Genomic DNA, 23,811 nt, shown 5'->3' with positions numbered 1-23,811 from the left:
CTCCATCTGTCCATGGGTAGTTAGGGGTATTACTTTCCTCTGGGCTTACTAGTGCCTGTGGCGCCCCACAATAGAAGCTACCATGGAGATGTAGGGTGTGAGGCACAGGGGATTGGAGCCTGCAAGCCAGGGTCTTAGCTAAGCCTAAGCCTGAACCTCTGGCTGAATTTCAAATTTCATGAGTGAATCTGTGCAGAGGAGCTGGAAGCTCTGGGCCAGACACTGGGACCTGATAACATCTACATCACAGGCACAGAGGTAGGGGCTCAGCTTCAAATTCTTTCCCAATATAGATTTTCTATATTAGGGACTGAACTCTCCGAATTACAGTGCTCCTATTTCAGTGTTTCTCTCCTCTTGTAGGGAGTGCAGTGGCTGAAGAATCCAACTCAGGACTCAGGTTCTTACCATCAAAAAGTTGAGGATGTCCAAAGGGCCCCAATGCATCCACCAATCTCAAAGCATGCACCTGTCCAAGACACAGCACTGCATGACCTGCAGCCATTAGCTCTTGGTCATAACCTCCCGTCTCTCCCACTCCTTCATGTGATAGAATGTCACCAAAGGTCACCAACCATCAGTGAACCATCAGCGACAAGCCTATTGGGCTGCAAACAGCAAACCAGAATTCTGACCTAGCAGGTCTTTCAGACCCACTTTATGGTTTGGCACAAGGGGGAAACAAAAATGTAAGGGCTGTTTTTAAGCCTGTTTATTAGCAGGTGACGCCTGATAAGGCAGTCAGCCTAGATCAGTTCTGCACAAGATCTGCAAATACGTGGTGCCAACAAAAGGAAACTGCTTTTTATTCCAGAAATAGCACTTAGAGAGGAACGAGCTGGGTGCTAATTAGAAAGAGGCAGGGCTGGCTCAGTGATGTACTTGTTCAATGTACCCATCCATCCTGATTGAGCTGCTTCCTTACAACATGCTACAGAGAGGCCAACTCTGCACTTACGTGTACCTCAAAGGCGTCACTCCACAACACAGTAAGACCAAGTAAGTATCTCACATCATTTCACCGGGGGTTAAAAATGACCCTTTGAACCCCAGTGCAAGATGAGTACTTGTCCAAGATGAATTTTGCAGATTTGGTGACGAAACCAGGATGTGCAGGCTGGGCCTGGCAGGCTGTCCGTGACTACAGGGAACGATCAGGCTGAGTGGACCGGGGTTCCGCAGTGTTTGTGCCATAAGTCAATGGCCTTGCTCACGATGGCATCCGAGCTGTCCTGCGGAATCTATAGACAAGGAGACCAGTGAGATGCTGGGGCTTTCAAGTACAGTCTCTTCCTGCATTCACTGTTCTTCAGAAAGTGTACGAAGGCTTGTTTTTCTTGCCATTTCAGCACACAGAAGGGACTGTGGCATCACACTGCCCATGTTGCATCCTGCAGCAGATGTGCACCCACGGGCAGTTGAACTTAACGTGACCAGGATGTCAGAGCCCCATGACAAAGCAGGAGAAATGATTGTCACTTCAAAGCGCTATTTATAGGAGGAAAGAAGACGGCCACTGATGAACACTAAGGACGGGCCCTGGCACTGTGAGCCATGAATAATCACAATGATGATAACGCATTTCTCCAGCACGTGTTCACTTGATATTTATTATTTGCCAGGCCTGTGTTCAAATGCTCATACTAATTACAAGACAAAAGAATAACTGGCAGGTGCCGTGGAATCATTCCGGCACAGTTCTCTTCCTTAGGAGAGGGTATTGTGGGATACGCCAAGAGGGCAGGCTGAGTCATCTGGGCCTTTTCAGCAGACACAAAGTGAACACTTAACCACTTGTGAAAATCTGAACAGAGACCACCCCAGAGACTGCGACAAGAATGAAATCGTGTAGAGGAAGCCCTCACTGTTTTACAGGATGCTGCTCCATTATAGAACAAACAAAGAACAAAGCCAATTACGATCTTAAAACAATATAATATCAGGGTTTCTTCTGCTCTGACCAAAGCCAGAGATCTTACCTCTTCCTTTCCTGCTGAGTAGGCAGGTAGTCCTCGGGGACTTAATCCTGCTTGATCTTTGCGATTCCCACCAAGAAATCATGCAGAGAGAAGGTGAACTCTCATGCATGCTGCAACGGTGAGCCCAACATTTTCAAGGGAGAAAAATGTTATTTATAATGGAAGATTATAATGTACTGTTTTTCTGAAATATTTAAGGCAGAAGATCTGGCTGGCTATGCTGACCTCATTTCCAGTTCTGAAATGAAACTGAATCAAGCAAACTTACATTTTCCAGAAACTCTGTTATCTTTTCTGCACTGTTCAGTGCCATCACCTTTATTTTAAATGTTAATAAAATTTCTACAGCGACAAAAACCAGGATCTTACAGGATCCACTGACAACTTTATCCCAAACCCTAGAAAACAAGGAGACAGAATGACATTTGAAATTTATGTTTATGCACCTAAAACTACAAAATAAAACCACATTCCTCCTATTTTTAGTGGTTCCTCAATATGCATGGCGGCTCAGACCCCTCCTATAAAATGATGCAGTAATTGCACATAACCCATGCACACTTTCCAGCATATTTTTTTTCAATTAAAGTATTTATTTTTATTTGAAAAGAAGACTTACAGAGAGGAGAGACAAGAGACAGCTTCTGTCTGCTGGATTGCTCTCTTAAATGGCCACAATGGCCAGGGTGAGCCAATCTGAAGACAGGATCCAGAAGCTTCTTCAGGGCCTCAAGGACTTGAGACATCCTCTACTCCATTCCCAGGCCAGAGTAGGGGGCTGGATTGGAAGTGGAGCAGTTGGGACTAGAACTGGTACCCATTTGGGATGACAACACTGCAGGCAGGCAACTAGCCTGTCGAGCCACCACACCAGTCCCAGTCATGCTTTTAGCACCTCTAGATTACTCATAACCTAGTCATCTAATTATTTATCTGACGCTACAGCTACCACTATTTTTTTATTTCTCTCATTAATAGTACATAACTATGCTTATTGTTCTTTTCCTTTAAATAATTCTGATTTGTACTTAGTTGAATCCATGGACATGGGCAAATCTATTATCTAAACTTCTACTATAAATATTAATTAAAAAAATCAAGGGGTGGGCATCTAGCCCAGTAGTTAAGACACTGGTTCAAACTCCTGCTTCTTAGCTGAGAGTCCCTGGGTCCTGACTCCTGTTACCTGGCAGGCAGCAGTAATGAACAAAGCAGCTGGGCGTCTGCCACACATGTTGGAGACTAGATGAGGTGCCCAGCTCCTGCTTTGGTCTTGGCCCCAACCTGGCCATTATAGGGCAGTTGGGAGTATATGCTCTGTTTCTGAGATAAATATTTAAATTGTTTTTTAAAAAATCAGATGAGCTACTTGAAATCTACTTCGGATAAGATGGGCAAAAGTAGGGGGGAAATTCACTAAAGATTACTGCTGTGCTAGAAATGAGCAAATGCCCATTCCCTCGTGTAGAAAACCTGGTTTTCTGAGAGAAGGACAGGAAGCTCTGCAGCCAAAGTTTATATTTCGCTAATATCCAGAAATGCTGAAGGCTGCAGACTGAGGAACAGCAGCACTCACAAAGAAAAAAACATATAAAAGGAAATAAATCCAATTTCATTGCCATTGATTCTGGGACACAGTGCTTCGTCTCGCCTAAGGGCTGAAGGAGTTAGTGATTCATCTGCAACCATGCTAAAAAAATTATTTTGAATAATGCCTGTAACTCTTCTGTAACTCTTAGAGTTGGTATTAAGCTTTGGAAGTTTAGTGGCATATTGTCTTGGATGGTCCCCCTCTGTGGTCTTTGTTTTCAGCTAGATCATCAACTTTTGGAGACAAAGGACCATAACTCAGTTAATACCCATAAAACACATGTCTAAGATGAACTAGAAAAGCTATGTTTGATCTCTTCAACAGCTTTTAGCTCCCTGAAAGACGTCTTGATGAAACAAAGACATACCAACATTCTTACTGGCCTGGGATAGGAGGTTTCTGGGAAAGAAGAGCTCGAGCATTTAGACGGCATCAGATGGCCATGTAAAGCATCTCCCACATGAGGGCTCTCAATTCTTTCAACAGGACATGCAATAAGCACAATCATGGGCTGTTACTGTGGCTGCCAGAGAGATCAGCTCCAAATCACCACACTGTTGGAAGCAAATTCATTCTCTACGGGACGGCCATGTGAAAGGCCAAGATGCTGCTCTGAGTCCAACCCTTCAGAGACTGCGCCGATGAATTACTTACCTCTGCAAACTGGACTCGGGCAAACACCCTGCGAAGCACCTCTTGAACCAGAGATCATAAGGAAGCTTGGACATCGCAGAACACGTGTTCAGATGCCCCAGCAGTCTGCTATCTTCCAGACTCAAGTACTGTTCAAACACCTTTGGCTACAGATGGAACAGGAAAAGAGGTCGCTAATTTCCTGGGATTTAGCATCATTCTCTACTACAACCTATTATGGCAAAAATGTATAAGCAGCATTCCAAGATAGTGCTAGAAAACAAAACTTCAGAATCCGCCAAGTCACTTGTGACACAGCAGTTTCTAAAGTCAGCGCTAACAAGAATAGCCAACTAGCTAGGACTCGTATTCCCAGGATGGACTGCCTCACTGCTACTACTACACAGCCCCATGCAATGGGAAGCTTTGTCACTCTGACACCAACCACACTAACCTGATTCTACTGCTGGACAAAACTCTATCATGCAATTCAAGTGTTCTAAGGAGCCAAGATGGATCTAGATGTGTGGATTCTTTCTATAGCCATAGAAAAGGGAATGGAGCTGGGGTAGGGAGAGGGAGCAGGAAGAGTGAGGCAGTGAAGAGAAGGGGTTAATCAGCTGTTCCCCATACACATCTGTATTATATCAAGAAAATGATACCAGTGAAAACAAGGATCTGGTAACAGGGAGGTCTAAATGGTGAACTCTACCCAACACAAATATGTGTGAGGCTCTCTTGGAAATTTGAATTTGAATTAAATACACAATTTTGTGTTTCTCTCTCTCTCTTGCTCGCTCTCTTTTAAAGATTTATTTATTTGCATTGGAAAGTCAGATATAAGAGAGGAGGAGAGACAGGGAGGGAGATCTTCTGTCCGATGATTCACTCCAAAAGTGGCTACAATGGCTAGAACTGAGTCGATCTGAGGCCAGGAGCCAGGAGCCTCTTCTGGGTCTCCCACACAAGTGCAGGGTCCCAGGGCTTTTGAGCTGTCCTCAAATGCTTTCCCAGACCACAAGCAGGGAGCTGGATGGGAAGTGGGGCCTCCAGCATTAAAACCGGTGGCCATATGGGATCCTGGCACGTACAAGGCAAAGACCCCACTGCTAGGCTACCATGCCGGCCCTCGTGTTTTGCTTTGGGCACACCTCACATTATATACAATATCCCAGGTTATTAAACAACTTTAAAGGACTAACATTTATAAATATAGCCTCTAAAACACCCAGAAGAATGGGGGAAAAAAACAGCTCTACAAAAAAAAAATAGAAAAGAAAACAGCATATGGCTCTTATCCATGTGAAATGATGTACAACCTTGCTTACATGAAACGAATGCAACCTAAAACTCCAACTGAAGTATCATTTTTTTTTTTAACTATCAAAGTGACAGGGCCTGGTACAATAGCCTAGTAACTAAATCCTTGCCTTGCACCCGCTGGGATCCCATACGGGCACCAGTTTGTATCCTGGCAGCTCCACTTCCCATCCAGCTCCCTGCTTGTGGTCTGGAAAAGCAGTCGAGGACAGCCCAAAGCTTTGGGATCCTGCACCCGTGTGGGAGACCTGGAAGAAGTTCCATGCTCCTGGTTTTGGATTGGCTTAGCTCTGGCCATTGTGTCAGCCTTGGGAAGTGACCCTGCAAAAGGAAGATCTTTCTGTATCTCCTTCTCTCTCAATATCTGCTTTCCCAATTAAAAAAAAAAGAAAATTAAAAAAAAAAGAAAAGGAGCAAAGACAATATTTTTTTTTTAAATGACAAATCTAAACAACAACAGCTAGCAAGACAATAGGAAACAAGTGGTAAGGAAATGATCTATTGGTTAGGAGAACACAAGAGTATTAAGCTCTAGGAAGGAGAATCTGAAAAACCTAGCAAAATAATATACACATGTTCTGTCAGATCCAGCCAACTGAATTCTGGGAAATCGACTGTGAAGCCCCTGCAATGAGACATGCTCTCATGTACTGTTATGAAACACAGCGCCACAGATCAATGAATACACTGTTGTCCAGAGGTGCTCTTCTCACGCCAACTAGGGATCGCTATGGTGGTGCACTGGGTTAAACTGTGCTTGTAACACCCACGATCCCATATCAGCATCAAGCGCTGGCTGCTGTGCTACTAACTCAGCTTCCTGCTAATGCACCTAGGAAAGCAGAAGAAGGGCCGAGTGCTTGGGCCCTTGCCACCTGCATGGGAGACTCGGATGGAGTTCCTGGCTCTTTATTTTAGTCTGGCCCAGCCTGTATCATTGTAGCACCTGAAGAGAAAAACAGCAGATGGAAGATCTGTTTCCCCTCCCCCATTGCTAACTCATCTTCCAAATAAATAAGTAAATAAATCTTAACAAATCTATCTTGAGTTGGCATTGTGGCACAGCTGCTTAAGCAACCACTTGCCATGCCCACAATCCATGTTAATTACATCATCAGTGCAATGCTCAGCTGCTCCACTTGGAAGCCAGCTCCCTGCTAGTGCACCAGGAAGGCAGCATATGATGACCCAATGACTTGGTTCTTGCCACCCAAAGGGGAGAGCTGGATGAAGGTGTTGGCTCTGGGCTTTGGCCTGGCCCAATGCCAGCTGTTAGTGGGCATTTGGGAAGTGAAGCAAATGAGGATGTTTTCTTTCTCTGCCTCCTTCTCTGTCACACCTTCAAATTAAAAAAAAAAAATCGTTCTGGATATATTCCTAGGAGTGCTATTGCTGGATCATACGGTATGTTGAATTTGTATCCAGAACAATTGTTTTATGAGAAACCAACATGCACTCCTATGCTCATAGCAGCACAATCAGTAATTGCAAAAACATGGAAGCAACCAAAATGCCCATCAACAGAGGATTGGATAAGAAAGCTATGGTTCATCTACTCCATGGAATACTACTCAGCTATTAAAAAAAACAAAATGCAGTTCTTTGTAGCCAAATGGGCCAAACTGGAAACCATAATGCTAAAGGAAATGAGCCAATCCCAAAAGGTTAAATACCACATGTTTGCCTTAATTTAAGATGATATGATGTTATGTATAACATGTTATGTTATGAATGTTATATGTTGTGTATAAACTAAAATTGAAATGTAAGTGAGGTGGTCACAGAAGGTGGCTGGGAACTCGCATTTACTTTTAACATATTGGTTACTCATTACTATGTCAATTAATTCCATAATGATGTAAATTTTTGCTGATGGTATGTTGGAGCTTTCAATTGACTGGGATGATACTCTGCTGGCTCTGTCTTCAGACCAGAAAGGGTATACCTAAGAAGCCGTTGAACTTGACTGGACAATAAGATGCTGGACTCTATGTTTGGTATACGCTTGCAATGGGGGAATCTCAACTGAACTTGAGCTGTGGTTATGCAACAAGGTGGAGGAATCCACCATGGTGGGAGGGTTTGGGGAGGGGTGGGGAGAACCCAAGTACCTATGAAACTGTGTCACATAATACAATGTAATTAATGAAGTAAAAATAATAAATAATTAAAAAAAATCGTGAAAAGTACACTCCATCACATATTTCCTTAGAACTATAAATCAGTCTGTAGTAACATTTTAATTTGGTCAAACCACAAAATATGTCATGCTAACTAAATTATAGAAATTCCAAGATAACAAGCTAAAAGGAAGAGATCTATTATACAACAATAATTTTTAAAAATTTAAGATAGACTAAAATGACTTTTACAAAAATAGTTCGAACAAATCAGCAGATGCCTACATCCAGCAGAAGAAGGGGAATACAGCTTTTCCAACTCTCTGTGAGCTTTTTTTTTTTAAATGTCACACTAGGGCCTGGCACCGTGGTCTAGGGGCTAAAGTCCTCGCCTTGAAAGTGCCGGGATCCCATATGGGCACTGTTTCTAATCCCAGTGGCTCCACTTCCCATCCAGCTCCCTGCTTGTGGCCTGGGAAAGCAGTCAAGGACGGCCCAAAGCCTTGGGACCCTGCACCCATGTGGGAGACCCAGAAGAGGATCTGAGCTCCTGGCTTCGGATTGGCGCAGCACCAGCCGTTGCAGTCACTTGGGGAGTGAACCATCAGATGGAAGATCCTCCTGTCTGTCTCTCCTTCTCTCTGTTTATCTGATTTTCCAATAAAAATAAATAAATCTTTAAAAAAAAAGTCACACTATTTTAAAGCCACGATCTAGGCACTCTACTTTATATATTAAAAATCTTGGCCCTTTTTAAAGATGAAGAAATGAAAGTTTAAGGAACATAAAGCATTTTGCTGCTTCTAAAAATCCTTTCTAAAAAGCAAGTTCAAGCATGGCCAAGACAGTTTTCCAAAGTTTATTTTTATCTACTTGAAAGGCAATAAAAGTAAATACACCTTTAAACATATATCCTTCTATCTGCTGGTTCACTCCTCATATACCCATAATGGGATGGGTCAGGCTGAAACCAGGAGCCAGAAACGTCATTTGTGTCTGCCATGTGGATGGCAGGGGCCTCAGTAATTGAGCCATCAGCTGCTGCCTTCCCAGATGTAACAGTAGCCAGGCAGGTGGGAAATGAAGCAGCAGGGACTCAAACCAGCTGAGCATGGATGGCAGCACTGCAAGCAGCTGCTTGATTCACTGTGTCACAACAGCAGCCCCTAGTCAAGATACTTCTAAAGAAGAACAATAAGGCCTACCAGCTAGCAAAGTGCGCTAGAGACGGGTATTGAATTGCTTGGTATTGGCCTAGGAATAGACACAAGAATGTAGTAAAGTATACAGATACAGTTACTTGTCACTTAATGATGTTTCTGTCAACAACGGACTTCAGGTATGACAGTGAACCCATTTGACTCCATTTCCTAGCGATGTCCTGGACTATTTTAGGTGTACTTTAGCATGTTCACATGACAAAATCACCTAATGGTGAAATTCTCAGAACGTATCCCTGTTACGTGATGCGTGGCTAAATCTATGGGAAACCGTACAAGGTAAAGGTGGCATTTCAAATCTGTGGGAAAGAATCACCTGATGAGGGCCCGGCGGCATGGCCTAGCGGCTAAAGTCCTCGCCTTGAACACCCCGGGATCCCATATGGGCGCCGGTTCTAATCCCGGCAGCTCCACTTCCCATCCAGCTCCCTGCTTGTGGCCTGGGAAAGCAGTTGAGGACGGCCCAATGCATTGGGACACTGCACCCGCGTGGGAGACCCGGAAGAGGTTCCAGGTTCCTGGCTTCGGATCGGCGCGCATCGGCCCGTTGTGGCTCACTTGGGGAGTGAATCATCGGACAGAAGATCTTCCTCTCTGTCTCTCCTCCTCTCTGTGTATCTGACTTTGTAATAAAAATAAATTAAAAAAAAAAAGAATCAACTGATGAGCAGAAGGAGTTGTGGTTCTAACTGCTTACACTATATGCCCTGAGCAAATCACTCCTGATCTGTAGAAACACAGCGTACACCAAGTGAAATGACTCATGAATACAGCAAAGCCAGCACTGCCTGACTTTAAGTAGGTTCTTGGTAACATGCTTACCAGAAAGAGAGAAAGCAGGTGGGCTGACATGCTGGCAGGAGGTAGGGGGTAGCAAGGCATGAGAAGCAGTAAAACCCACATGTGTTTGACAATCATGGCAAAGATAAGACTTTGAGAAATACAGAACAACATTTAAAATGTGTGAACAGGGTCAGCATGTTGGCTCAATTGGCTAATTCTCCACCTCCAAGGGGCCTCACTCCAGATGGGCAGGGGTTCATGTCGCAGTTGCTCCACTTCTCATCCAGCAACTGGTGTATGGCCTGGGAAAGCAGCGCAGGATGGTGGGACCCTGCACCTGCCTGGGAGACCCGGAAAAATCACCTGGTTCCTGGCTTAGAATCGGCTCAGCTCTGGCTGTTGCAGCTATTTGGGGAATGAAGCAGAGGATGTGGAGATCTTTCTCTGTGTTTTTCATTCTCTCTGTAAAACTGCATTTCCAACAAAAATTTTAAAATTTTTAAAAAAATCAGATCCACAGACCTTTTACAAAAAATAAAGTAAAATGTGTGAACTGTTCGAAAAGTAGGGTGAAAGGACATTATTTCTGTTTTTGGGTGGGAAAGAACTCATTAACATACGAAAAGGAAAAGGGAAATACGGTGAATCCCATCATAACAAAACTTACAGTCTTTGTCAACAGAAAGGGAGAAAGTATTTTCGATATAACAGAGAAGGGACGAAACTGAGGGCATATGGCAGACTTTTACAAACAACAACCGAAAAAGCTGACAAAATAAGAAACGTGGATAGCTGCTTAACTAGAAACTGAGGTTGCAGAAATTAAAAGGCGATACCGTTTTCATTATCAGATGGACAAAAATGGAAGAGACTGATACCATCAAGTATTGGCAATGGGGTGGAAAACAAAACCAAAGAAATCTCAGTCCCTGCTGGGTACAGCATAAACTGATACGGTCTGTGTACGAATGACCTGGTAGTTGAGAATTCAAGTATGTTAGAAATGTTTCAAATAGACCTCCTCTCCCTTTCAAACATTTCCTTACAGACACCTGCCTAGACAAACACAGCGTGTGTTCTAGAGCGTGGCAACTCTCACCATAGGACTGCCCGCTTCAGGGCAGATTTGTAACAGGAAATACTATGAGTACATTTTTTAAGTATTTCTAAATGAGTGGCTCTCAAACCAAGCCAAGCTTCAGAATTGCCTGGAGCTTTCAAAACCTAATTACAGCCTCATTTCTTTCCTTCTGGGTTGGTCTGGGTGGAGGAAAAAGCGTGATGGTCATTTCTAAAACCTCCCAAGTGAAAGTCAGGACTAAAAACTATTGACTTATCTTGATGTAATGCTCTGGAAATCTTTCCGAGTTGTTAGGTTAAAATATAATCAAAAAAAAAAAAAAAAGAAGAAGAAGAACAAAAGAACATAGGCCATATGTTGGGTTTGATGCCATTTCTGTGTTTTTTTTAACTTACTGTACATATACTTGGCAGGAAAGGGCTTACCAACACATGCACTAAACTGATGACAATACTTGGTTCTCAGCAAGCGGGGCCAAGTCAGATCTGAGGAGCCCCACATCTGCTGGATTTCTTGGGAGAATACCTTTGTCCACCACTTGTATCACCCAAAACAATGCACTTGCTCAGCCTGCATAAATTGTCAAAATAGGACTTCCTCTCGCATTAATGGAGAAACGCTAACTAAAACATGGCATAACTGAGACATCCTGATTTAATTAGGTAAGTAGTATAAATTTACTCATGCTGTACTTCCATGTTGAAGTTATTGTTATTGAAATCAACTAAGTAGATCAAAGCTCAAAATCTTAAAAGCCAAGTTCTACTTTCGTGAACTGCATACACACTGCTCTCTGCTAAGCCGTGTGGGCTTGACTACGCAGTACAGGGGCAGCTGAGGCAGGCTGAGGAGCGATCTCCAGTGTCCCCGACCCTGAAGACCCCCTCATCCCACCTGCATCCCAGAACCACTCTGACCAGTGTTTACATGAAACAATTCAATGACTTAAGAGAAAGGACAAGTTAATTTTTATGAATCAGTTGAATAAGAAGGAAAATTGTGGAAAAAAGGAGAATGGCAAAGGAATACTCTCCCCCGCCTTGAAGCAGGCATCATTCAGTGATCTGAGTACCTTTGCCTGAGGACAGCGGGACAGCAGCTGCTAGATGCCCCCATCCACTCCCCTCCTTCATTAGCAGAATTCTTATGCTCATGGGAGATCACAATGTACCAGGCTTTAAAAATCCATTTCCCAGCCTCCACCATTAACAGGCAGCCAAGTGACACAGTCCTCCCCACAAAGGCATGTCCAGAAGGAAGACCTGCCGATGGTGACAGACTTCACTGGCCTGTCCCTTTTACTCTCTTCACTCTCATGTTTATCCTTTCCTTCCACTCTGCACCGCACACAAATGCCATGGTCATTAATCCAGCAACTGCCTGATGAATACGAGAAAAAGGATCACGTCTTAAAATGCCAGGGTCACAGCTTAGCATCTGGGGCCATGGCCACACATGGCCCTGTCTCACCAGTTCTGGATTGACCCTGGATTTCTGGATATATAACAGAAGTCAAGCAACTTCTGTACTAATAAGAAGGGGTTTTTCTAGATTAAGCCAGTGGATTCTAGGTCAGGATAAGAAATACTAAAGGGCAGCATTTGGCAAACTTCAGCCTGCACCAAGGCCAATCCAGCCAGGACCATCCTCTTATACACTGTCCATAGTTGCTTCTGTGTCCAGTAGTCAAGTGCTTTCCATAGAGACCATCCGGCCTACCAAACTGGAAGTAATTATTAAATGGCCACTAACAGAAGACATTTGCCCTACTATAGACTGTCCATTTTTGGAAACCCACAGTGCCACAGCCCGCCCTCTAATAACCACAAGAAAACCACCTCTCACCAATTGGGGCAGAGCGTCCCGGTACTTAGTATTCAGTTGGTTCACAAAGCAGCGGGTGATCCAGTAACAGTCCACAGTGTCTTCCACCATCTCTTCCATGGCTTTAGCAATGGCGAGAAACACTTCATCTTCTGGCTCCTAAAAGAGTCATAAAAAAATGTACAGCCAAGAATACACATTTCTCCAACAAAAAAAATTAAGTCTTCTAGATTTTGAAGAGATATAATTTAAAATATGGGATCCACATACCAAGCCCTTCACAAAAGATCAAGGACACAAACTTGACAGAAATCAGTGCTGCTTAGGAAGCCCGAGGTCTTGGACCGGTGGAGGCAGAGCCTCTCCAATCTTAGCCCAACACATGGTCTGCATAAGCCCTCCACAAGGTATTCCCCATGTCCTTTCTTTTTTTATTTTTAAAGATTTATTTTATTTTTGTTGGAAAGGTGGATATACAGAGAGGAGAGACAGAGAGGAAGATCCTCCATCCAATGATTCACTCCTCAAGTGACCACAACGGCTGGTGCTGCGCCAATCCGAAGCCAGGAGCCCAGATCCTCTTCTGGGTCTCCCACATGGGTGCAGGGTCCCAAGGCTTTGGGCCGTCCTCGACTGCTTTCCCAGGCCACAAGCAGGGAGCTGGATGGGAAGTGGGGCCGCTGGGATTAGAACCGGTGATCACATAGGATCCCGGCGTGTGCAAGGCGAGGACTTTAACCACTGCGCTATCACGCCGGGCCCTCCATGACGTTTCAAAAGCGCATGATAAACAGTACAAGAATAATGAGAGATATCTATCAATACAGTAATTTACAAATATTGAAGGACTCCAAAAGGAATACTAAAACATTTTAAAGCAATCACATACTTTTAGATTGTGTGTGTCTCCAAGCAGTTAAGAGATTTTAAATGATGTCCTACCTTTAAGCAAATTATATTCTATCCTTGAAAAGTTTAAATATACTTAGAATCAGAATTTTAGGAATCAAAAATATGACATTTCTCAAATCTTACATTATTACTCAGAATATAAACCTGCAGTAAATTTCAACAGAGAAATCTTAACAGACTGGACCCTATGGGAAAATCTATATTCAAATACAGAAAAATCTCTCTTCAAATACCATATCATTTACAAAAACTATGATATTTTCATCCAGGTCTAATAGCTAAAGGATTTTAATGATGAAAAAAAACGAAGAAGTATCTTTGTATTCCCCTGAAAAATTCTAAGTTGAAATTCCTGCTGCTAAGGATTTCATTCTTTGGCCATCTTTCAACTTGGCAATATTCTGCAAAAGGTCAAGAATAACAGAGATAGAGGCAATAAACCTCTCAGCATCTTAGTAATGAAAAGGGAGGGCACGGTACCCCTCCCAAGCCTGCCGGGTGACACAGGGCACTGACTGCTCCCGGTCACTCCAACTGGTCAGTGGAAGAGAACCAGTGTCCGTCAGTGGATCCCATTCCTGGCTCTGTGCTGAATGCTGTCACACAGCCTTAAAAAGAAAAAGAAAATGAGGCTACAGGTCCCAGGGACAGAGGAGACTAGAACCAAAATCAAGCACCAGGTTGACACATCTGCCTGGTAGTGCGCAGAGGACCCTGGCAGAAGCTGTAAGCTGGCATGCAGTTTCCCACAGCAACTGACTGTCTAACCTTATTATGCAGTATAAAAAGGTCAATGAATGGGCCCGGCACAGTGGCCTAGGAGCTAAAGTCCTCACATTGAACGCACCAGGATCCCTACATGGACGCCGGTTCTAATCCCGGCACCCCCGCTTCCCATCCAGCTCCCTGCTTGTGGCCTGAGAAGTCAGTCGAGGATGGCTCAAAGCCTTGGGACCCTGCACCCATGTGGGAGACCTAGAGGAGGTTCTTGACTCCTGGCTTCGGGTCGGCACAGCACTGGCCGTGGCGGTCACTTGAGGAGTGAATCACTGGATGGAAGATCTTCCTCTCTGTCTCTCCTCTCTGTATATCTGACTCTGCGATAAAAATAAAATAAATCTTAAAAATAAAAAAACACAAACTCAATGAAACTCTTTACTTTGTCTAAGATAAATGAAAGCTAAAGGAGACTGAAAAATTCCACTTACTTTTAGTGATTGTATCTTTAGATAAACTAGATTATTTTTAACCAATTATTAATTTCAAAAAGTCAAAACTTAATCTGCAATAAAAATAGATTTGAGGGGAAGGCATGTGCCACAATGGTGAAGTTGCCGCATGGGACACCCACAGCCTGTCTGAGTCCAGGTCCCTGAGTCTGTGCCCCCCCCCAGGGGGCAGCAGAAGACGGCTCGAGCCCGCAGGGTCTCTGACACCATGCAGACTGGACTGAGCTCTGAGCCTCTGGCCACGGCCTGCCCTAGGCCTAGGTACTGCAGGCATTTGGGGAGTAGGTCAGTATTTCTTTTTTCTCTGCCTCTCTACCTTGCAAATAAATTTTAAAAAGAAAAAGGCAGTTTGGGACCTGTGACAATAAGGCTGGGGAAGTACATAAGACCCAGAAAGGGGCAGAAGCCGGGGCAAGGTCAAGGCCGAGGCAGACACTGACGCTGGGGTTGCAGCTAGGCAGTAAGGGTGCAGAGGAGCCCCAGGCTGGGCCATGGGTGGCTAGAGCTGTGGGCTGCATTAAGAATAAATATAGAAGGAAATATGCCAAGCAAAACGGGAGCCTTTTCACACGTGTCAGAGAAAGAAGCTGCAAATATACAAAAAGTGAACAGAAAGACAAGAATCACAAATATCAGTGTGAGCTGGGCATATTCAGTGTACAGGCACAGACACATACAAATGTATGGGAGTGTGATGTGATACCGACACACATACGAGACACTTCAAAGAGTTCATGGAAAGTGCAATGGAAAGACAAGTTTATTTTGGTGCCAAAGATTATGAAATCCATGTATTTTTCTACAGTGTATACATTTCCCATGAACTTAAACAAGAGAAAGGCAGAGTAACAAAATGAAAGGAAGAGAACGGAGATCTTCTAGCCGCTGGTTTTCTCTCTGGATGGCCACAGTGGCCAAGGCTGAGCCAGGCTGAGGTCAGGAACTACACCTCGGTCTCCCACCAAGGTGGCAAGAGTTCATACACATGGGCTAACCTCTGCTGCTTTTCCCAGCAATTAGCAGGGAGCTGGATCAGAAGTGAAGCAGACAAGACAAATTGGTTCCCGTAAAGGAAACCAGTGTCACAGGTGATGGCTCTAGCCACTAGGTCATAATGCTGGTCCCAAGAAACTTCTCACTGCATTCCCACACACTTTGAAGGACATTCACATATTGTCCAGCTCCACTTTAAGGGCCTAGGAGCAGAGAGAGCTCAGGAACAGTGAGCAAAGGGCACAAAGGAGCAAGGGCTACAGGAAAGTGGGCAAGACCATTGTTTCCACATTATTATTATTATTATTATTATTATTATTTTCTGTATCTGGGGGAAGGCAGGTCCTCAATGTGGGGCATGCTCTGTTTAAGTGGTTTTGATAATTCAACGGTTCTGAATTGCTGCCAATCTCGCCACTCCAAGCACAATGAGGTCATTGAGGAATCCAGTGATTGACCTAGCCCATCTTAGAGTTTCCATTTACCCAAATTTTCACTGCCAACATATGGCTGGGGCAGTTGATTGATTTGTTCTGTCCTCTGTTGTGGTACCAGGTGTCCTCTGCAGGTTCTGAAGGACTGCCATATCCTCCATGTGCACCTGGGTATGCTGTCCACTGTTCCGTCTGAGCCTCTGAGGAGGCTCCGCTTTGACACATGCACTCCATGGACAGACCATGAAACCTGCACTTCTCTTCACGGTTGGGGTGCTGAGTCCAGCAGTTCAGTTGAGGAGATCCCCAAAGAAACTTTGTCTGAGGTGATCCCAGACCTGATTCTTGTGTGTGCATGTCAGTACAGGGTCTGGCACAGTCCATCACCCCAATCAGCTGGTGGTTGCAATTGCTGGGTCAGTTCTGCTTCCAACCCTGTCTTCCACTGGAACCAATGCAGTCCAGCCTGGTTCTGCCCAGCACACACTCGGCCCTCACACAAACCAGTGGGAGCTGCAGCCTAGTTGGAGCCACCCACAGTAACCCCAATCAGGCCTGCCCCCTACCCTGGTTTCCATGCTTGCCAGTATGTACAGCAGACTAGTTCAGTCTGTCCCAGGTCCCATTCAGCTCTCCTACATGTCAATGGGCATTGAAGCCTAGTTCAACCCAACTAGGCTCGCTATCCAGCCCACATACATGCTGGTCTATGCCGTTCTGTCCAGCCACATCTGCCCCAGACATTGGAAACCTCTTTCTTATAGAAGCATGTCAAGTAATACATGCAGGAGTTAGAAAAATCATCAAATGGCAACAAGTATACTAAAAATGGTAATAAGTTAGAATCATTAGTGGGTGGATATTTATATGCAATCAAAGAATCTCTCCAGAGTTATTTACTAATTATAGACGGGGTTAAAAGTAGCCTTACAGGGGCTCGGCAGCGTGGCCTAGTGGCTAAGGTCCTCGCCTTGATCCCATATGGCCGCTGGTTCTAATCTCGGCAGCTCCACTTCCTCTCTGTCTCTCCTCTTCTCAGTATATCTGACTTTGTAATAAAAATAAAATAAATCTTAAAAAAAAAAAAAGTAGCCTTACAGCAGAGAAACCTGGCAGACCCCACCCTAAGCAAGAGATCAAAGCTATGGGTTTCATAGTTCTAAGGTATTCTTGCCAACAATGCATGACCAGATTCCAGTCACAATAAATCATCAGATGAACCTGAGCTGAGCCATGCTTCATTGGACAGCCCTTTTTAAAAGTCAGAAAGACAAGGAAGTCGCAGAAATCATGCCAGGTTAAAGGAGATTAAGACATGGCAACCAAGTGTAATGACCTGGAATCCAAACAAGGGCATCCATGGGACGATTAGCAAATTTCAGGAACATCTGTAGACGAGTTTTACATACTGAATCAACGCTAATTTTACTGCAGTCTTGTAATACATGAGAATGTTGGGTACATGGGGACATTGTAGTGCTTTTGTAACTTTGCTCTACCTCCAAAACTATTGTAAAACAAAATGTTGAAGCATTTTTTCAATCGCCAACAAATGGTATAAAACGCACGAGTGAACATTTAGTAAAAGAAATAAAACATTTACATGGTGGTTTTGAAGTATCTTCCCCCAGGGGAAACAGTGATTACAAAGGGGAAAATCTAACCTTCCAGAGGAAAGCCCCAGCAGGCAGCACCTTGACCAAGTGCCTTCAGTGGGATTCCACCCCACACACCCTGGTGGTGACCCTGAGGAGGCAGCAGTGTCTGTGAGCTGGCCCAGGCCATAGTGAACAATCTAAATTTCACGAGGAGGAAGCTAATGAGGGGCTTCCTGCAAGATCCTGAAAAATGCCAAGGGTGTGGAAGAGAAGATGAAGTTGTCGCCCCGGATCAAAGGATACCAGAATAGAACTCAAGAACGAATCATCAGCAAGAATGTTCACTGTTTCTTTGTGATAAACAGCATAATTGGGACAATCCTCACTGGGACAAATTTGCATGAGCCCATAGACTCCATGTTAATATTGTCTCAGTGTTAATTCCTTGGTTTTGACTGCACCATGGCTAGCTACACGGCCATCTCAGTCTTTAGGAAGTACACACTACAGGAATCGGAGGCACTGGGCCATCACCTCTGTACCTCATTCTCAAATGGTTGAGAAAAAGAATTGCATATACACAGGAAAAAATGACAAAGCCATAGTCATACTAACAACTGGGGACTCCGGGCTAGTATTCCTGCCAACTGTTCTATGAGTTTGAAATTACAATCATAGATCTGAGCATTAACAATGAGTCAGGTCATGAGAAACTACAATAGATGGTGGTGGTCCAGGAAGATTCAATTGCCTCATGATGCCTTAGCTGTATCAATTTCAGTAAACATAGTCTATGGTGTGTTTTTAAAATGTCTGTATTAATTTAACTTGAAAGATAGCGTTCCCCTATCAACTATTTTAGTCCCCAAATGCCTGCAATAACATGGGCTATGCCAGGCCAAAGCAAGGAGCCAGGAGCTCAATCTGGGTCTCCCACATGGATGGCAGGAACTCAAATACTTGTGCCAACATCTGCCACCTCCCAGGGCACACATTAAAGGGAAGCAGGAATTGAAACCAGAGTCAGGACTCTAACCCAGCACTCCACAATGCTTGTCCATGTTAAGCAGTACATGACTACATTCCAAAATTATATGGAGCTTTGAAAAAGATATAAAGCAAGGATTGGCATTCTGGGATGGTGGGTTAAGCCTCCACCTACAACACCAGCATCCCATAGTGCAGATTTATGTTCTGGCCGCTCCATTTCTAGTCCAGCTCCCTGCTAATGTGCCTATAGAAGCAACAGAAGTTGTCTAAGTCCTTGGCCCTCTGCCATCCACTTGGGAGACTCAGATGAAGCCCCTGACTCCTGGCTTGGGCCTCGCCCAGTTTCAACAATCGTGGTAACTTAAGAATGAACCAGCAGGGCCCGGCACGAGAGCCTAGCAGCTAAAGTCCTTGCCTTGTGTGTGCCGGGATCCCACATGGACACCAGTTCTAATCCCAGCGGCCTTGCTTCCCATCCAGCTCCCTGCTTGTGGCCTGGGAAGGCAGTTGAAGATGGCCCAGGGCCTTGGAATCCTGTACCCGTATAGGAGACCTGGAAGAGCTTCAGGGTTCCTGGCTTCGGATTGGCTCAGCTCCAGCTGTTGCAGCTGTGTGGGGAGTGAATCAACGGATGGAAGATCTTCCTCTCTGTCTCTCTTCCTTTCTGTATATCTGACTTTCTAATAAAAATAAATAAACCTTCAAAAATAAAAAGAGTGAACCAGCAGATGGAAGATTGATCTTTGTCTCTTCCTGTTTCTCTTTAATTGTGTCATTTAACTAAATAAGTAAATAAACAAATAATAAATAACTGAATAAACATATAATTCTTATAAAAAGAAACCATATAAAGCAAATGTTTCAGGTCCATAATGCCAGATTAGGACATAATGCTTTTATTCTAGTAACAAGAAATCACTGAAAGTTTCTAAGAAAAAAAAAAAGTTCTAATCAAAAGATGGAAAGATGGGACAAAGACTGAGCTAATTGTCAAATAAAGGTGACCACTACTGACCAGAAGGAAAGAGGGACTTGGAGGCAGCTTCCCGGATTCCAGCTGATACATGCGGAGAAAGACTTCAACCTGGGGCGTGGCATCACTGACGAAGCGAACTACCTTCAAGGCGTGTAAGACATCCGAGAACTGGTCCTTACGATACATCATCACCTGGCCATGGGACTCATGGTGGGGAGGCAGGATCCCTACAGAGACCCAAGGGAAAAGAGCAGAGAGATGCTGAAACTGCGATCCACATCCCCCCTCTGTTAAAGAGAATCTCACAAGAAGCAACGTACCACAATTAGTCCAGAACTCACATCGATATTTGTTACCATACAGATTCTGTTTTAGGGAGTTCCCAGTGTACAGGCCAGTGTGGTGGCGCAGCAGGTTAAGGCCACTGCCTGAGGCCAGCATTCCATGTTGGACTACTTAATGGGCCTGAGCAAGCAGTGGAAGTATCCAGGCCCTACCGCCCATGGAGGAGAGTGGATGGGATTCCGGAACCCTGGCTTTGGCTTGGCCCTGTCTTGGCTGTTGTGACCATTTAGGGAATAAACCAGAGGATAAAAGAGCTCTAATCCCACACTCCTCACCATCACTTTGCCTTTCAAATAAATCTATCTTAAAGAAATTCTAAGTAGAAAACAGTCTCAAATACTATCAATGTTTGAGTGGTGATAAGTCACTGGTTTTAAAGAGATGAAACAGCATCACAAAGGACCTCTAGTAAATGCCATATACATCTAAGATAGTAATGATTTCAGTAGTGGTTTCGCTTAGTTTATGGTGGTCATCCTGGGGTTACCTTTTGCTCCAATTCACTTTTGCCTTGGCTCCTCCTCACATCTCTTTACCATCAACAGCTCCTGGAATCTTTCTCTTCCCCAAAGAAACATATCCCAACTTTAAGGCCACAGAAGTCTCTGATCTTCACTGAAGAGAAGACAGGACATGGGAATAACATTTTATGCTCAGGAATCCACTGAAATATGGTGTCTACTCATCAGATATTGGTACAATCACCCTGTCTTTTTAAGAAAAAAAAAAGCTTTATTTATTTGAAAGGCAGAGTTACCAAGAAACAGAAATAGATGGAGAGGTTTTGTATCTGTTAGTTTACTCCCCAAATGTATGCAACAATCGGGACTGGGTCAGGCCAAAGCCAGGAGTGAGCCAGGTTTCTTCCAGGTCCCCAAATGAACGCAGGGGCTCAAGTGCTTGCGCCATCTTCTGCTGCTCTCTGAAGCATATCAGCAGGGAGCTGATTCAAAAGTGAAGCAGCCAGGTCTCAAACTGGCACCCAAGTGGGATACCAGCACTGCAAGCAGGAGGCCTAATACACTATGCCACCGCGCCTGCCCTCAACACAGAGAAGATCTGACGCCAACACACTGCATAGGCCTTTGGTAAAGCCAGACTCAAGCATTGGTTCTTGTAATAGCAGGATTTTCACGAGTGCATTGGTCCCCCTCAAGATGTATATCTTTATCTGTGGGGCAGGATCTCATGCATTTCATCAGAATTTTTCTGTACAACACTGGCTCTAAAATTCTTCATAAGAAATGGTAGCATGGTTAAACAGATTTGAAAAATGATAAAAATGAATTTTTAAGGTTCAAGGGTTTGCTAGAAATAAAAATATTTTACTTTATACTTTATTCCAGCCTCATTAAACTTGGGGTTGTAGAGAGCCCAGACTACGGAGTCAATTCCTTGGCTTGAATTTTAAAAAGTATTTATTTATTTGAAAGGCAGAGTGAAACTGTTGAAGGAAGACAGGAAAATATATTCTGAGTCCACATGGGGAGTGAACCACCAGACAAAGGATGCGTAGCTTTCTTTCTCTCTGAGCTCTCAGTGTCAACTTAGCTTTCCAAATAACCAAAATAAATCTTAGCAAAAAGATAATACCAGTCACTGCGCAGTGCTTATCAGTAAACAGCTCTTACTCCCTCCCTCACTGTCTGCGGCTTACACAGTCAGATGAAACAAGGATGTCTCAAGTGCTGAAAAATACAGTAGTTGAGAAAGAATGAGGTCGGTCACCTGTCCTATGTTCAAATGAGTTTGCCACACATCAAGCTGCCACCCACCTCCATCATTGGCATGCGCCATGGCCTCAGGCAAGGTGCTTTAGACTTGCAGCATAGGTCTGCATCTGTAAGAGTAGGAAATGGCACACTTGCCTCCCAGGGAGATGCTAAGACTTTTCTATCCCACTTACGTGAGATTGCTCGGCACACAGGGATGCCCAGTAGCAGCCACTGCTCATAGTCCTGGAGCTCCACTCTACCACCCCCATACTGCCGACACAGTAGTCAGAGAACAGGAGAGTGGTAGTGGATGGGTTGTTATCTGCTTCAGCAGGCTCAACAATGAAGGGGAGAAATAATCCTGGGCCCCAGGGGGGTTGTTGCCAGCTCCCTGGAGAACCCAATTTGCTTTCTGGTCCCCAGAAATGAAGAAAGAAGAGTTTTCCTTCCCAGTTAGCTACTCATCTCTGGAATTTACCCATCTACACTTTCAGTGAAACTGCCTCTTTTCTGTGATAGCAGGCATTAAAAGTCACAGAAGCTAACACACTGAGAACCAAAGCCTAGGAGTGGCTGAGTGCAGCCTCTCCATTTTATAGATACGAAACACGAGGCCAGAGGAGCAGTACTGCAGGTCACCCAGCTGACAACAAAGCTTAGGCCAGTTCTTCATCTCAGCCCGCTGCTCCCTCCAAATCTTACCCTCTTCTTTCATGAATATAACTCATACTCCCAGAGTAACCTTTAATGTATTGCTATTGAACTCATCTTCTTATTTTCATTTTCACTTTATTTAAAAGGTAAAGAGAGGGGGCCAGTTTGGTGGTATATCAGAATAATCATTTTCCCTGTGATGCCAGGATCCCATTTAGGCACCAGTTAGGGTCCCAGCTGCTCCAACTTCTGTTCCAGCTCTCTGTCTATGGCCTGAAAGCCCAGCACAGAATCTTCGGAACCCTGTACCCACAAGGAAGACCTGGAGGAGGCACCTAGCTCACAGCTTCAGTCAGTTCAGCTCTGGCCATAATAGCCACGGGGGAGTGCACCAGCGGATAGAAGCCCTTTTCTATCTCTTCTCCTCTTTCTGTAGAACCTGCCTATCAACTACAAAATAAACAGAGCTTTAAAAAAAAAAAAAAAAGACAAAAAGGAACAGATCTGGGCCCGGCGGCGTGGCCTAGTGGCTAAAGTCCTCGCCTTCAACGCGCCGGGATCCCATATGGGCGCTGGTTCTAATCCCAGCGGCTCCGCTTCCCGTCCAGCTCCCTGCTTGTGGCCTGGGAAAGCAGTCGAGGATGGCCCAGAGCCTTGGGACCTTGCACCCGCGTGGGAGACCCGGAAGAGGTTCCTGGCTCCTGGCATCTGATTGGCGCGCATCGGCCCGTTGCGGCTCACTTGGGGAGTGAGACATCGGACAGAAGATCTTCCTCTCTGTCTCTCCTCCTCTCTGTATATCCGGCTTTCCAATAATAATAAAATCTTTAAAAAAAAAAAAAAAAGACAAAAAGGAACAGATCTTCCATTTGCTGGTTCACTCCCCAAATGCCCACACCAGTCAGGGCTGACTAAGGCCACCTGGAATTCAATCTGGGTCTCCCATATGGGTGACAGGGACCCCAGTACCTGAGCCATCATCTGCTGCCTCCTAGTACCCATTAATAGAAAGTTGAACTGGAAGCAGAGGAGCCAGGACAGGAACCCAGGCACACTGATAGGACATAGTCGGTGCCCAAGCAGCAACTAGCACCGCACCCAATGCCCACGTGAAGTTACTCTCTTAAAGGCTCTTAGGTGAGCACCATTTGAGTCTCTTAAGGAAGACCCAGTACTCTGGACAAGACCGATGTAATCCCTCGTTTCGCTGACTGATAAGACAAGATCTCATGATGCAACAGCTTTTCCAGGTAAATCTTGCAGCCCTGGTTTTCTTACCTAGAAGCACCTTCCACACCAATGCACGGTACATGGATGGCAGAGGAAATCTCTGACTGAAAGTACAAAGTTTCTCAATATCTAGAAGAGGATAAAAACAGTTAGTCAGAAACCTGTCATGGTGATTGCAGCGTGG

At 44.6% G+C, this 23,811-nt stretch overlaps 1 protein-coding gene across 3 annotated transcripts in view; it reads right to left on the bottom strand.

Moving 5' to 3' along the window:
- Positions 1-1,089: 1,089 nt before the first annotated feature.
- Positions 1,090-23,811, bottom strand: part of TBC1D7 (TBC1 domain family member 7) — a 63,235-nt gene continuing 40,513 nt past the window's right edge. For all 3 annotated transcript variants that reach the window (XM_058668646.1, XM_058668633.1, XM_058668638.1), the window contains exons 3-8: positions 23,676-23,756; positions 19,723-19,910; positions 12,573-12,710; positions 4,225-4,370; positions 2,248-2,377; positions 1,090-1,241 (exon numbers count right to left, since the gene is read on the bottom strand). In XM_058668646.1, the coding sequence (XP_058524629.1) occupies positions 1,155-1,241; positions 2,248-2,377; positions 4,225-4,370; positions 12,573-12,710; positions 19,723-19,910; positions 23,676-23,756 (770 nt within the window). In that variant the 3' untranslated portion in view covers positions 1,090-1,154. The remainder of the gene's footprint in view (positions 1,242-2,247; positions 2,378-4,224; positions 4,371-12,572; positions 12,711-19,722; positions 19,911-23,675; positions 23,757-23,811) is intronic.

This window comes from Ochotona princeps, chromosome 1, assembly GCF_030435755.1.
Source record: "Ochotona princeps isolate mOchPri1 chromosome 1, mOchPri1.hap1, whole genome shotgun sequence".
NCBI lineage: Eukaryota > Metazoa > Chordata > Mammalia > Lagomorpha > Ochotonidae > Ochotona > Ochotona princeps.
The sequence above is the reverse complement of the archived record's forward strand: the minus strand, read 5'-3'. Positions and strand labels throughout refer to the sequence as shown.